We start from the raw sequence: 12,480 nt of genomic DNA, 5'->3' as shown, positions 1-12,480 counted from the left end.
GCTCACTGCGTAACTGCACCCAGCGTATATTCATACGTACAGCGCGTGTGTGCTTAGTGTTTGTGTGTGCATTTATCCTTAGAACCCTATGGTAACAGGAAAGTCTACAGTTTAATTCCAGTGTGTGAAAATCTCAGAGCAGTGTGATGAAGTGAGGCCTAAAAGATCTCCACATAAGGCAACACAATTCAGGTCAGGAGGAAGTAAAGAGAGTGTAGAATTAAGGCTGTAAGCAAGTAAAACAAGCTGACGAAGACTGGGGCGGTACCAGAGGGTTAAAGTGTAGAGTACACAACAACAGACTAGATGGAGTAAGAAATAGGGTGAGGCCAGGGGAAATCTCAACTACTTCCCAAGTTATTGGATAGACGTCTATGTGACAACTATCTATTTGAGGAGAAAACAGTAAGTGTAATTGTGCTCACTGAGACAGGGTGCATGGCATCTTTGTTCACCACACATCTAAATCCAGTGTCGTCTGAGGCTGCAGAGCATCCTAGGTGAACTGCGATAGCAGAATCTTTGGGCATAGGTGTTCCGGAGAGCACACAGCGGGTGGTTCCCCTTCTCACATGGTATTCACTCAACAAACACTGCTGACCAGCTATTATGAGTCAAACACTTTTCTAACTGTGAGGCATGCAGAAGTGAGCAGATGGACCCAGGTCAAGAATACAATGGAAATGTAAGAGCTTTGGCCCAAACCAGTAAAGGGAAACTGACGCTGCCTTAATGGTGAGATACTCACACCTTCCAGAGCCACCGTTGTGGGACGCCCTGCATTGTGGTTTGCTGAATGAACCCCAAGTTTGTCTCTTAGCTTGTTTTGCAATCGGTGTGGCACAGGATGTGGCGGACAGGGTCTCTCATTCCCCGTGACCTTGGAGGCCTTCCTCAGCTCTGCTCCCACACGGCGGTGTCCACCCCAAGGCCACAGCCCCCAGACAGCCTGGCTCTGTGGCCCGGGAGTTCCCGGCCCTTTGGATTTTCAGATATTGCAAATATAGGACAAGAGGGAAAGTCCTTAGCAGTGCCTGAAGGTACTGAGTGGCTTATGATTTCCCCCCGTAATAAGTTCATACTTTGAATAACAGTTTATTCCACAAATTAATTCATTGCTTTTTACAAAAAGCATTTTTTAAGACTATTGTGTTTTTCCGAAGTGAACTACAAGTCTCCGGCCATGGAAAACTCCCTTGTGACTGATGCCTTTAGAAAATACTATTGATTAATTAAACCAGTTCCCAGACTTCCTGGACTGAAGATGCTGTTACACTGGTTAGTACTGAAGCATTTAGCATTAGAACCTAAATTGTTTCTGTGGGTTATATGCCTTGATATGGTATGTAACAATTTAGAAATTTAGAAAAACAATTAATTAAAAATAATAATAGTAAACTTATTGGGTATAGATAGGTATTTTAGTGAAAAATACACATTTTCCAGAAAATGCAGAAAACCATGACATTACAGATTTTTTTTATAAGTCTAGAGACTTATAAATTTCTTCATGTCATCTTGATGGAAGATGGCTGGGTATCTGGCATTTACTTCTGCCTTCAGTCTTTTGAGATAGCACACATCACATAACTCCCAGAAACTTTACTGGGCAAGGGGCAAACAATGTCTTAACATTATTACAAAGATAGCTTTGAGCACCTGGGTCCCCGAAATGATCCCGGACAGCTGAAGGGACCCAGTCCCTCTGACAGCAGCAGGACATGCGGTGCAGCCCAGTTCCCTCGGAGGACAATGAGCAGGAAAGACCTGGGGCTGCTCTGAGGCTCCCAGACCCCTCTGCAGCACCTCTCCAGCTGGACACCTCTCCTCTAGTGGATTATCTTTCTCTCTGTCTCTCTTCATTCATCCCACAGGACAGTCTGTTCTGCAGTTTAACCTCTCTTGCGTGACTGGTATCACCACTGATCTAATTTAAAATCCCAAAGGCCAGAATAGTCCTAGATCTGGCGCTTTTCTCAAGCTTCGCCTTGACCCATCACTGGTGCACTCAGTTCCTCTTCCCTGAGCCTCTCACAGGTGGCCCCTCCTCCATTCCTCATGAAGAGCGCGCTCCTTTCTCTGTGAAGGTTCACATGGTACTGAGGACAGCTTCCGCCTTGGCTGTGGTTTTGCCCTTCCGATCCCATTTCCACAGTGCAAACAGACGCCTGACCGTGTGCATCATTGCTCCTCCTTAGCACACACATGGACACACACACAGCAGTTAGAAATGCTTCAAGGGTTTCCTTTGATCCTAGGATAAAGATGAAGGGAAGCCATCCTGTACTGGTCTCTGACACCTCTAACCCCAGAGGTGACCCAGGATCTCACCTCCTTTCCCCGCTTTGTTGCTGTCTGTTCAGCCACAGTGGAACGATTCCTGTAGCTCATATTTTTGTTCATATTATAGATTCTTCACCCTGCCATCTCTTCTACATTGAAACATTTTCTTTCTTTATCTTTTTGACAACTACTCGTTTACATTTTAACTCAGCTATTATTTCCTTTATTTCCAATTCTTAAGAATGACCACCCTGTCTTAGCCAAATAATGCATTCTGTCGCAGGTGATATATGCACACCATCAGAAACCTCCCCGCTGAGGTACTGCTCAGATTCTTGATATTACATTCATTTTTCCAAATTTTCTTGGTTAATAGATATCTCTATCAAACTTTGCTTGCTTGAACACAGCCAAAACCATGCCTAATTTTTGACCTCTGGTGTTGAACATTTTGCCTTGACCACCAAAGGATTTCAAGATACTTTTTGCATGCATGAATGTTGCCTTCGTAGCAAATGATAGCTTCTCATTCTTCTTTGCCTGTCCCTTGGTGTCACTTCTATACTTCCTGATATCCACCCCCAAAGATGAAAGGAAGATTTGCTTCCTACTTTATCCCATCAGCCCAACTCATCCCAGGCTCCATGCTTTCCTGGATATGTAGGTTAATCTGCTGCTCAGTCTCTGGAGCAACTCTCTTTTATCACCAAAATAGACAAGAATTGCCTTATTTCAATTCTATTTTTCTCACCTTGTCCTGTTCTTTCTTACTTTTTCAAACTTCTAGATACTTAGGTATCCAGAGCCATTTTAGAAGTGTGTCTGAAGCAGATTCTACCTAGCTAAGCTTTCTGTTTAGGGGATTGCAACAGACTGAATCCAGTCCCCCAGTACTCACACGTTAAAGCCCTCCGCCCTGAGGTGGCTCTATCTTGACACAGGAACTTATGAGCAGATTAATGCTGAGGAGCTTGTAAGGATGGGCCCTAAACTGACAGGACTGATGCTCTTATAACAATAGATGTCCTCGTCTCCCATCTCCATCCTCTGAGGTGGAGGCTGGGAGGAGCAGCCAGGAAAGGATCTTCCCCTGGCACCCAATGGGCCAGCACCTTGGTCTTGGATCTCCCAGGCTCCAGAAATGGGAGAACCTAAATCAGCGTTGCTTAAACTACCAAGTCAGTTGAACTTTATGGCAGCGTGAGCAATGTCTAGGTATGTTGCCATTGGTAACTAATACAAAAAATTCTTCCTCTCAGTAAAAATGAATATTGGCCTCATTCAAAGAGAATATTGTTATTTTTCAAAATTTATTGTTGGTATGTTGGGAAAATCATGGTAACAAATTAGTTTTCTTCTTAAAAAAGAGATTGTTTCATGGAATTTTTATTAAGTAATCCAAGGCCAGAATAGAGATTCTTAGAAATAAAACCTTACTGCATTTGGAGTCAGGAAAAAATAATGCTATCAATACACTTCTCCGGGGAAAAATCTCTTACTTCGACATCTTTTCCAAGTCGTCTTCTAAGGAATAAGCCTATAGAATTGAAGACTTATGAAAGTCTTGTCTCCTGAGCATTTTGTACCAGAAAAGGCTTGGACAGAGTCCAGGGAAAAGTTTCAGATACGAATCCTGGCTTCACATGGAAAGCAAACGTGCAAGCAATTTGAAGCTTGTACTGTGGGGGTCTTTACTACTTTCCCACGTCAGTTGGAAGACAAGAGGCTCTCAGTTTTACAGTGAGTGGAGCCACCCTCTGCAGTACTGCTGACGGGAGGCTGGCTTTGGCCCACAGCCTGCCTCCAGGGCAGGGAGAGCAAACCCTGAGCTTCTATTCTCCCCAGTAGCTGGGCTCAGAAGCAGGGAGCCGGGCTGGGCCACAGTTCCCAGGATAGTCAGGTACCTGCCTACTGCCCAGGGAGGCATCTATTCTTAGCTACAGGAAAAGAGCAGCAGCCGTTATCTGCACTGCAGAATTTGAATCTTCTTTTGGCAGGGAGTTGAGGACAGGGAGGACTAGACATGTGGGATTTTACCTATGTGCATTTCAGGCTTCAGGAGCTGGGGGGGCCTGTGTGGTACACAGGTGCATGTGCACGTGGACTGTCAGGCTGCCCTGCATGGGCTCCCGTCAAGGCCCTGGGACAGCTCTTCGATGGAGACGGACCCACCGCACTGTTAGTGTCTTGTTCTATTCATCTCCTTCTGTCTGGGGTGCAGGACACATCTCCTCAAATTTATACAATGGTTAAATGCTCTTTGTCTCAAAAAACCTATTAAAACTTCAAAATTCCCTTCAAATACAGTGTTATAGCAGCCAGACCCCATTTCTGTGGTGCTAGCAAAGTGAAATTAGTAATCCAAGAGGCAGATGTTGTGTTGACATTTTGTTAACAGGACAGTGAAATTTTCAATACAAATGTTGTTTCCTTTCAAGTACTTCCAAACAGAAAAGTTTGTGTCAGTCATCAAAAGAAAACATTCCTTCATTCATAGGCCACTGAGAATCATATAAATATCTTGCATCTGTTTCCAAAACATGGCCACTGACGCCCTGGCCAAATATTTCATTTGTGTGGAACTCTCAGAAGAGTTCCTGGTATTCTCAGTGTGAACTTTGTAGACATCTTTGCAGAAATATCTGTGAATGTGAAGATGCTGTTTTAAAAGCATGTTGCTTTATCTCAACTTGATCTGTTTCAGCTGATATTTGGAGCCAGTTTTGTACTTCCCCAACGCTTCCTTTGGCCACTGGGGACCTCAAAACTCCCTTATTCAGTCCCCTTTAAAGGATTAGGTACCAGGGAATGCCTTTCCCGGATAGTTACAGTGCTTTCCAAATCAATTATTGTGAAACATTTGTTTGGTGTTTGTATTGAGCTTTGACATTTATACAGTAAGGCAGCAGAAGGGGTCTATTTTATAGCAGTTTGGGAATAATTCATTTCATTGGAATCCTTAGTGTGGGAGAGGCAAACAGCAAACATTGGTATCGCAGTTAAATGGTCTATGGGCAGATTGTCTTGGTCCTCGCCACACAGTGTCTATTAAATAGCTTCATGAATTCTCACAACAACTATTATTTATTGATGAAAGTTCATTTGGTTACATCACTGTATTAATATCCTTTTATTCAATTTTATTTATTGTATACATTGTTGCCAGAATTATGTAATTTGTTTTTTTCAGCGAGGTCATTTCTAGCAGCTGACTATCAAATGAGATAAATACAGATGTAATAACTTCAGCAGATACTTTTAAGTAAAAATACTAGCTGAATGCTGCTAGTCAGTAGTGGAAATCATGAGAAACATTTCAATTAATTAAAAGGCAAGAAAAAATGCAAACTGTCAGATTCTTTAAGGTTACATAAAATTACAGATGCTTATTAAAATAAATGACAATAATCATATTATTTTAGATTTTTTTATATGTTACTGAGGCCTAGTGAACTTATTTGTATTTTTATTTATAAACAATAATCCTTTCTATTCTGTCATTTTGGAAATTTGAAAAAGTTATATTTTCTGCTTCCAAATTTGAATATGTTACATAATCTAAATTATTTCATCCAAATCCAATTTTTAAATTTTATTTAACTATTTGAATGTACTTTCTTCCTACTGACCATTTAATGACTCTTTAAGATAAGTTTATGTCAAGGGCTTTAAAATATCTGAATTAAATTTTAGAAAAAACTATTAAATTTAATGGTTTAAATGAAGAAAACTTCAAAATTACTAGTCTTAAAGTGAAAGATTCTTTAATCAAAGGTGGTTGAAAACCTCTGCAGTTGCAGAACAAAGTTAACTCTAATATCACCGGTGTCCAAACTTGACAGTGAAATTTGAGATGAATCAGCAGTGACATTTTCTTCTCAATAGTTTTAATTAGGTAGTTTTCTTTGAATTTAGATTTTTGTAACACAGTTCTTTCTTATCTCAGAGACTTTTAAAACTTAAAAGTTTTCACTGTAATAAGGAAAATGCTTAACTTACATTAAATGTTATCTCCCCTCTTAATATTTTTGGGGAGGATATGAGTGCTTCTATTTACTCCTTGCATTTGCTAAGTTTTATTTTCCCAATGAGTAAGATCTTTATTTACCTTAATAATATTCCTTTTTATAAAAGTACATTGAAGATTGTTTCTCAGGCTGTACATGTTTCAAATTTTAACTGTTATGGGTCACTTCTGTAAAAGCACAACTTTCCAAAGTCATTTATAAAAAAACTTACTTTGAATTCCTTTTCCAAGAACACATCCCAAAGATGATGTTTGGTCTTTAATTTCATACTGACACAGCAGGCAGGCTGTTTCCCTCTCCTTCCACCTACCCAAGATGAAGCTAGGTTCATGTAATAGAAGAAATATCTCTGAACCTGCTTCTGTATTTAGAAATTCCACTGGACAATGACCAAATCCCCAATAATGCCTGATTACCTTATTATTCTCTTTGTTTTTGTTGTTTTGCTTGGTATCTGGAAAGTTATGCTAAGGTCCAAAGAACAGAGTGTGTTCGTATGTGATGGGCTCAGCTCTGAATTATCTTCCCAGGTTGGTGATGGCCCCATCTTTGGCCAGTGCCATCCATGACTGACTTATGGGTTCACTGAGAATGGGTCTGTGGTTGGCATTTGGATCGTATCAGGATGGTACTTAAGGAAAATGCTTAAGAAAAATGGTTTAATAATAAAAAGAACAGAAGTTACACAAACTCAGTATGGAGGCAAAAGAATTGAGATGACCAAGGGAGACAAGGAGATCCATGAAAAGATTAGTGGAGGTGTGTTTGTATGGCTGCCCTAACTGAACTCACTTCCAATCTGAGAAGCTATGACAGATGTCCCAAGCTTGCTGTCCATGAGCTCATGCCCCAGAGGTAAGCGTCTTGGTCAGTTTTCTGTGACTATAACAGAATAGCCTAGACTAGGTAATGTATAGACAATAGATGTCCGTTTTCACTCGTGATTCCTGAGGCTGGAACACCAAGCAGGACACAAGCATCTGGTGAGGGTGTCCTGCTGCGTGGTGACTCAGTAGAAAAGTGGAGGAGCAGGGCCACATGGCGCAAAGAGAAAACACGGGGAGGGCGTGCTTTACAGTGACCCACACTCAAGAGGAAGAGGGAACCCCTCCTGAGAGGAAGGGATGAATTCCCCCTCGGGAACTCACTGCCTCCTCCCAGCCCCAGCATGGGGTTGGACGGCAGCAGGAGGGGCGCAGGAATTGGGCTGTATTCAAACACTGCAATGGTGGAATCAAAATTTTTCTTGCTGCAACATTGAGCTAATGAACTGGGAACGGTTTTTCCTTCTTTCTGGCCAGTTTTATAACTAAACGTGAAATAATTATATTGGTCTAAGCCTGACTTGTCATGAGTTATCACGATTCAGAAACTTCACTCAGATTGTCAGAAAGGTAGTAAGTCGTGACATCAGTGCAGATGAAGTGTGGTCCTTGGGACCCATGAAATCCAGCCTTACATTGTATTTCATTAACAGCCATTAGCTAAGATTGAGCTCATAAAAGACTTAGGACCCCAGCACCCACATTTCTATGCAAGTCATTTCTCCTAGCCCATTATTTTTTCTTCTTATTAAATATCTATCTATCTATCTGTCATTTATCTACCTATATCCAGAGATTTTGCATGACTATTTATACTATTTATTATTATTACTTTTATATTATATTTACTGTAATGATAATTGGGGAGTTTACTTGATTTTCATAATTGAACCATATCAAGCAGATTTAGTTGGTTTAGAGTGTTTAGAGTTATGTTTTGATTAAGTGATTGAACATTAAGCAGAAAAAGAGTCTAACTTATGGTAAAAATTTCATTGTATATTTTTTTAACTTAGTTATTGAGGGTTATTGGGTTTCATGAAATGTGGTAAGCATTGCTTAAGTCAGATTAGAAAAAAAAAGCAGGAAATAGATGTTCCTAGGAACAACTGCTTTGACTTTTAATACCAAGTTGATTCAAAAGAAAAACATAGTACCTTAGAAGGTATTTATCATGTATGAGAAAAGCCATGGTTAATTGGATGGCTGACTTTGTATATACTTAAGCAATTTGATATTAGGGATAGTTGTATAGTCATTCAGATGCTATATATTCAGCTTATATATCTTATAGTGATATATGAAAATAAAATGTATTGAATGAGAGGATAATTGGAATGGAGATAGTACTAGCATTGAGTTGAATTTCTTTCTTTCTTTCTTTCTTTCTTTCTTTCTTTTTTTCTTTCTTTCTTTTTTTTGGTACCGGGGATCGAACTCGGGTCCTTGCGCTTGCGCAGCAGGCGGCAAAACCACTGAGCTAAATCCCTGGCCCTAGTTGAATTTCTTATTCCAGCAATAATAAAAACTTATAAGTGACCAAAACATCCTAGTAGCACAAATACAAATGAATTCTAGGGGGTGAATGAGGTGTTGAAAGAATTTAAGTTTTAATTTCTTTCTCCCAATAGCTCACAGTACTATGAATGACACTGATGTCCCCATGGAAACAACCGAATGCCTTCAAGGTCAAGGAGAAGGATACAGGGGGACTGTCAATTCCATTTGGAATGGAATTCCCTGCCAGCGCTGGGATTCCCAGTATCCCCACCAACATGATATAACTCCTGAAAATTTCAAGTGCAAGTGAGTAATTGAGCCAAACATTGTATATTTCAGTAGGACCCAGAGGAAATGAGGCCAAGTAATTACTTTTTACTGATTTTTGTGTTAGCAATCCTTAAACTTCTGTGTGCCCAGATACCAACTGGAGTCAAATAGGAGATTATTTCCTTATTGCGAGACTTTTATTACTTTAGTCTGGGATTTGGACCCAAATAGGCATCTCAAACTACCCTAAGTAGAAGGTTGAAGTATTAGGCTTTGGAAACACAGCTCTAGCTTGTTTTTGACCCTAGCTTTCTCTTTAGAGTCTGTTAATAAATCTGTTAATGGTTGTGATAGCCATGCATGTTGCAAACCAGTGCCTTCTTACATTTTCGTATTAGCTTGGGGCAGGGATTACATAGCTTTCTCCCTTAAGAGAGAACTGTACCTGGATTTTAATCAATACTTCAAACTGCTAATATTTCAACCTTAAGCTCTGATGAACAGAATTATTTTTACCATCTTAAATGAAGGTTTCCAGTTGTTGTTGGAACTGTGGTAAGTGAGGAAGAAACACTGTTTAGACGAATGGAGCCAGAGGAGCTTCCGGTCACCCAAGTGCTGTTGGGCACCTTTGCCGTGGCTGCTCTTTCTCACCAGTTGGCTTTGTTGGACAGACACAGCCCAATGCCATGTGTTTTTAAAATTCCCACCTTGTTAAGAGAACAGAAAATGATTGCTTTTGAAATTTATAACACACGTGTCATTCATTGTGGCTGTGTTGAACTAGAACCTATAAATAACATATATTGGTTTTATATAATTGGGTTTTAATGGAGAGCTTTGAGCACTAGCGGTCCATGCACTGGACATGTGTGTGTGTGTGTGTGTGTGTGTGCATGTGTGTGCGTGTGTTACCTAATTCAGTCATTTATTTGTTTAGATGGTAATTATCCACATTAATATTTTTTTCATTATTTTATAATAACAACATTTATAGTTGCTAATCTGGTTTTATTTCCATCATTTCCTTCATAGCAATTTATTATTTACTCCTAAGCCATGTGTTTTACACCTCAGAAATAAATATTAAAGCAGGGAAAGCAAAGGAAATCAGAGAAGATTAGTTAAAAGGGACAAAGGAGACAGCATTAATGCCATTCACACTTGTGTTAACATTTAATAAATGGTAATACACAAATAAAAATTGTATATATGATAGGCCCAATAAATTGTATCTGTAAAAAAAGGATGATTATAGAAATTGAGTGCATTGACCTCGCAATATCTCAGTGGAGTTAAAGACATGCAATTTAGTTATTGGCCAAATAATCAAACATAAATACCAAGTATACCAAAACATAAGCTATGTGACAACACTGTGAGTCAACAGAATTTGGCTCAGAATATTGATTTACCATTTACTATTTTTGATCTAGCAGAATGGGGAGCATTAGTCAGGTGTCTCAGGTTTATTAAATAATATTTGCCCCAATATCGAGGCTCCTTAAAAATGACAATTTTTAAAACACTGTAGTGGAATATAACCACCTGTGATGAATACACATGAGTCATGTAATTAGCAATTCACTTTGGTAGTTACAAGTCATTCTCCAAGTGGAGCAAGATAACAGAAGGAGACTCTTTGGCCAGATCCTCAGTTTCACCGTGCTTCATCTAGACTAATGAGATGTGTCTCGGTATGGATTCCAAAAGTGCACACACACTACGACTTTTGACAGCCTTGGATAGTCACTTAATTGTCTTGCTTTTGATTAAAAATACAAACTAATTTCACCAACCAATTCTGCAATTATACAATTGCAATTATGTATAGATTTTATGTGAAGCTTAATGCAGATAATCAATCTTTAAAATATAAGTATATATTAGTTTAAAGAAAATAAAGGTTTACTTCATGTATTCCAGTTAATAATTTTATAAGAAGGTGGAAGGATTGAATATGAGTTATTAGACAAACACTTCTGATATATTGGCTTTACTTATTGGAAAATCATGTTCCCAGATTGTTTAGTAACACAGCTGTGTCAAGACTACGTGGACAAGATCGACTGTGTGACTTGCTGACTTTTCACTTGAATACAAAGATCTTCCTGGGAACTCTTACAGATTCTGATGGTCTGCTTGGGCATTCATAGCATCGTGGTATTTCTAAGTGGACCTATTTGCAAATACTGTAGTTTCCATTATATTCAATATTAATCTAGTTAAATTACTATTCAGGGATCTATTAAAGAAAAAACTTAATATCAGAGAGCATATTTCAGGAAAACAAATCATAAATTTCACAGTTTATTTGACATGAACCTTATATTAAGAGAGAAAACCCCCCAAATTCTGTTTAATATAGAGAATTAACATAGACTTTTTTCCTTATGTGAACCTCTACATTTCTAATCAAAACATGGATAAAATAAAGCCCATTCATGCACTAGGTAGAAATATTGCTCTATACTTAGGCTTCTGTGCTATACTTAAGGCTTACTTTTCCAGAAATAGCTAAGGCTTCAAAGTCAAGAAAGAGCTACTGTGTAGTTAAAAGAAATCCGGGCAGCAAATCAGATCTCCCCGGGCCTCAGAGCTCCAGCAAGACAGGCCGAGGTTCCGGGGAGCACTTAGCACAGCACCCAGGGGTTCCAGGAGCACAGCTAGGAGGCGCTGGGAGGGCTCATCAGCGTGCTTGCTCCCGACAGGGACCTGCGCGAGAACTACTGCCGGAACCCCGACGGGGCCGAGTCTCCCTGGTGTTTCACCACCGACCCAAACATCCGCGTGGGCTACTGCTCCCAGATCCCCAGGTGCGACGTGGCCAGAGGACAAGGTAAGGCTGAAGGAGCCGGGGCAGGCTCCAGGAGGACGAGGACGGGATGGCGCCTCTTGGCCAGGTGCGGGGTCTCCCGTGTGCATGCTTCCCGCGGTGTTTGTTGACTGACTTTCTGACCCCGTGAGTGCCAGCTCCAGGCTCTGGAGAAGACTGGGGAACAGAGCGACATTCTCTGCCCTGAGAACTGCTTCCCAGGGGAGAGAACATAGGGAAACTGAAGTGGAGTGGGGCACCGACGTGAATGCGAGGAGTTGGAGGAGCTGGAGGAGAGGCTTTGCTGTTTCGAGTGTCATGGTCAGGGGAGGCCTTAGGTGCAGGGTCACCAGGTCAGACGGGAAGGGAGGGAGGAGAGGGACCCACACGTGCGTGTGTAGGCCGAGGCCCAGGTCCGGACAGCTAGGAATGCGGCCCGAGACCCTGCACTCAGGCCACCCTCGTCCACGCCATTCCCACTCAGCTGCTCGGAGCTCCACTGCGGAGGCCGACTCAGCCTCCCGCGGGCGCCACGCACAGTCGGTCTAAGGGCAGTGCCTGTGAGTCGGATTTCACGAGTGAAGAGTAGCGATTTTGGACAATAGCATTTCAGCCTCCCCACGCGTGAGTGTGCGCGCCTGTGAGGACAGGCGTTTTATTGTTATTTAGCAGACATGCACGTTTTCCTATGTAATCATTAAACTCTGACTTGTGGTGTTATTTGGTAAAATGATTTAATAAGTCAAGATAGTTCTCAGCG

At 40.8% G+C, this 12,480-nt stretch overlaps 1 protein-coding gene across 3 annotated transcripts in view; it reads left to right on the top strand.

Moving 5' to 3' along the window:
- Hgf (hepatocyte growth factor) overlaps positions 1-12,480 on the top strand; it is a 74,288-nt gene that overhangs the window by 27,870 nt on the left and 33,938 nt on the right. For all 3 annotated transcript variants that reach the window (XM_004839760.3, XM_004839761.3, XM_087206749.1), the window contains exons 8-9: positions 8,767-8,941; positions 11,617-11,744. In XM_004839760.3, the coding sequence (XP_004839817.2) occupies positions 8,767-8,941; positions 11,617-11,744 (303 nt within the window). The remainder of the gene's footprint in view (positions 1-8,766; positions 8,942-11,616; positions 11,745-12,480) is intronic.

Source organism: Heterocephalus glaber, unplaced genomic scaffold (genome assembly GCF_053883595.1).
Source record: "Heterocephalus glaber isolate CG9 unplaced genomic scaffold, H.glaber_assembly_v1.0 deba00000678, whole genome shotgun sequence".
Taxonomy (NCBI): Eukaryota; Metazoa; Chordata; class Mammalia; order Rodentia; family Bathyergidae; genus Heterocephalus; species Heterocephalus glaber.
This window is presented reverse-complemented; position numbering and strand designations above follow the sequence as displayed.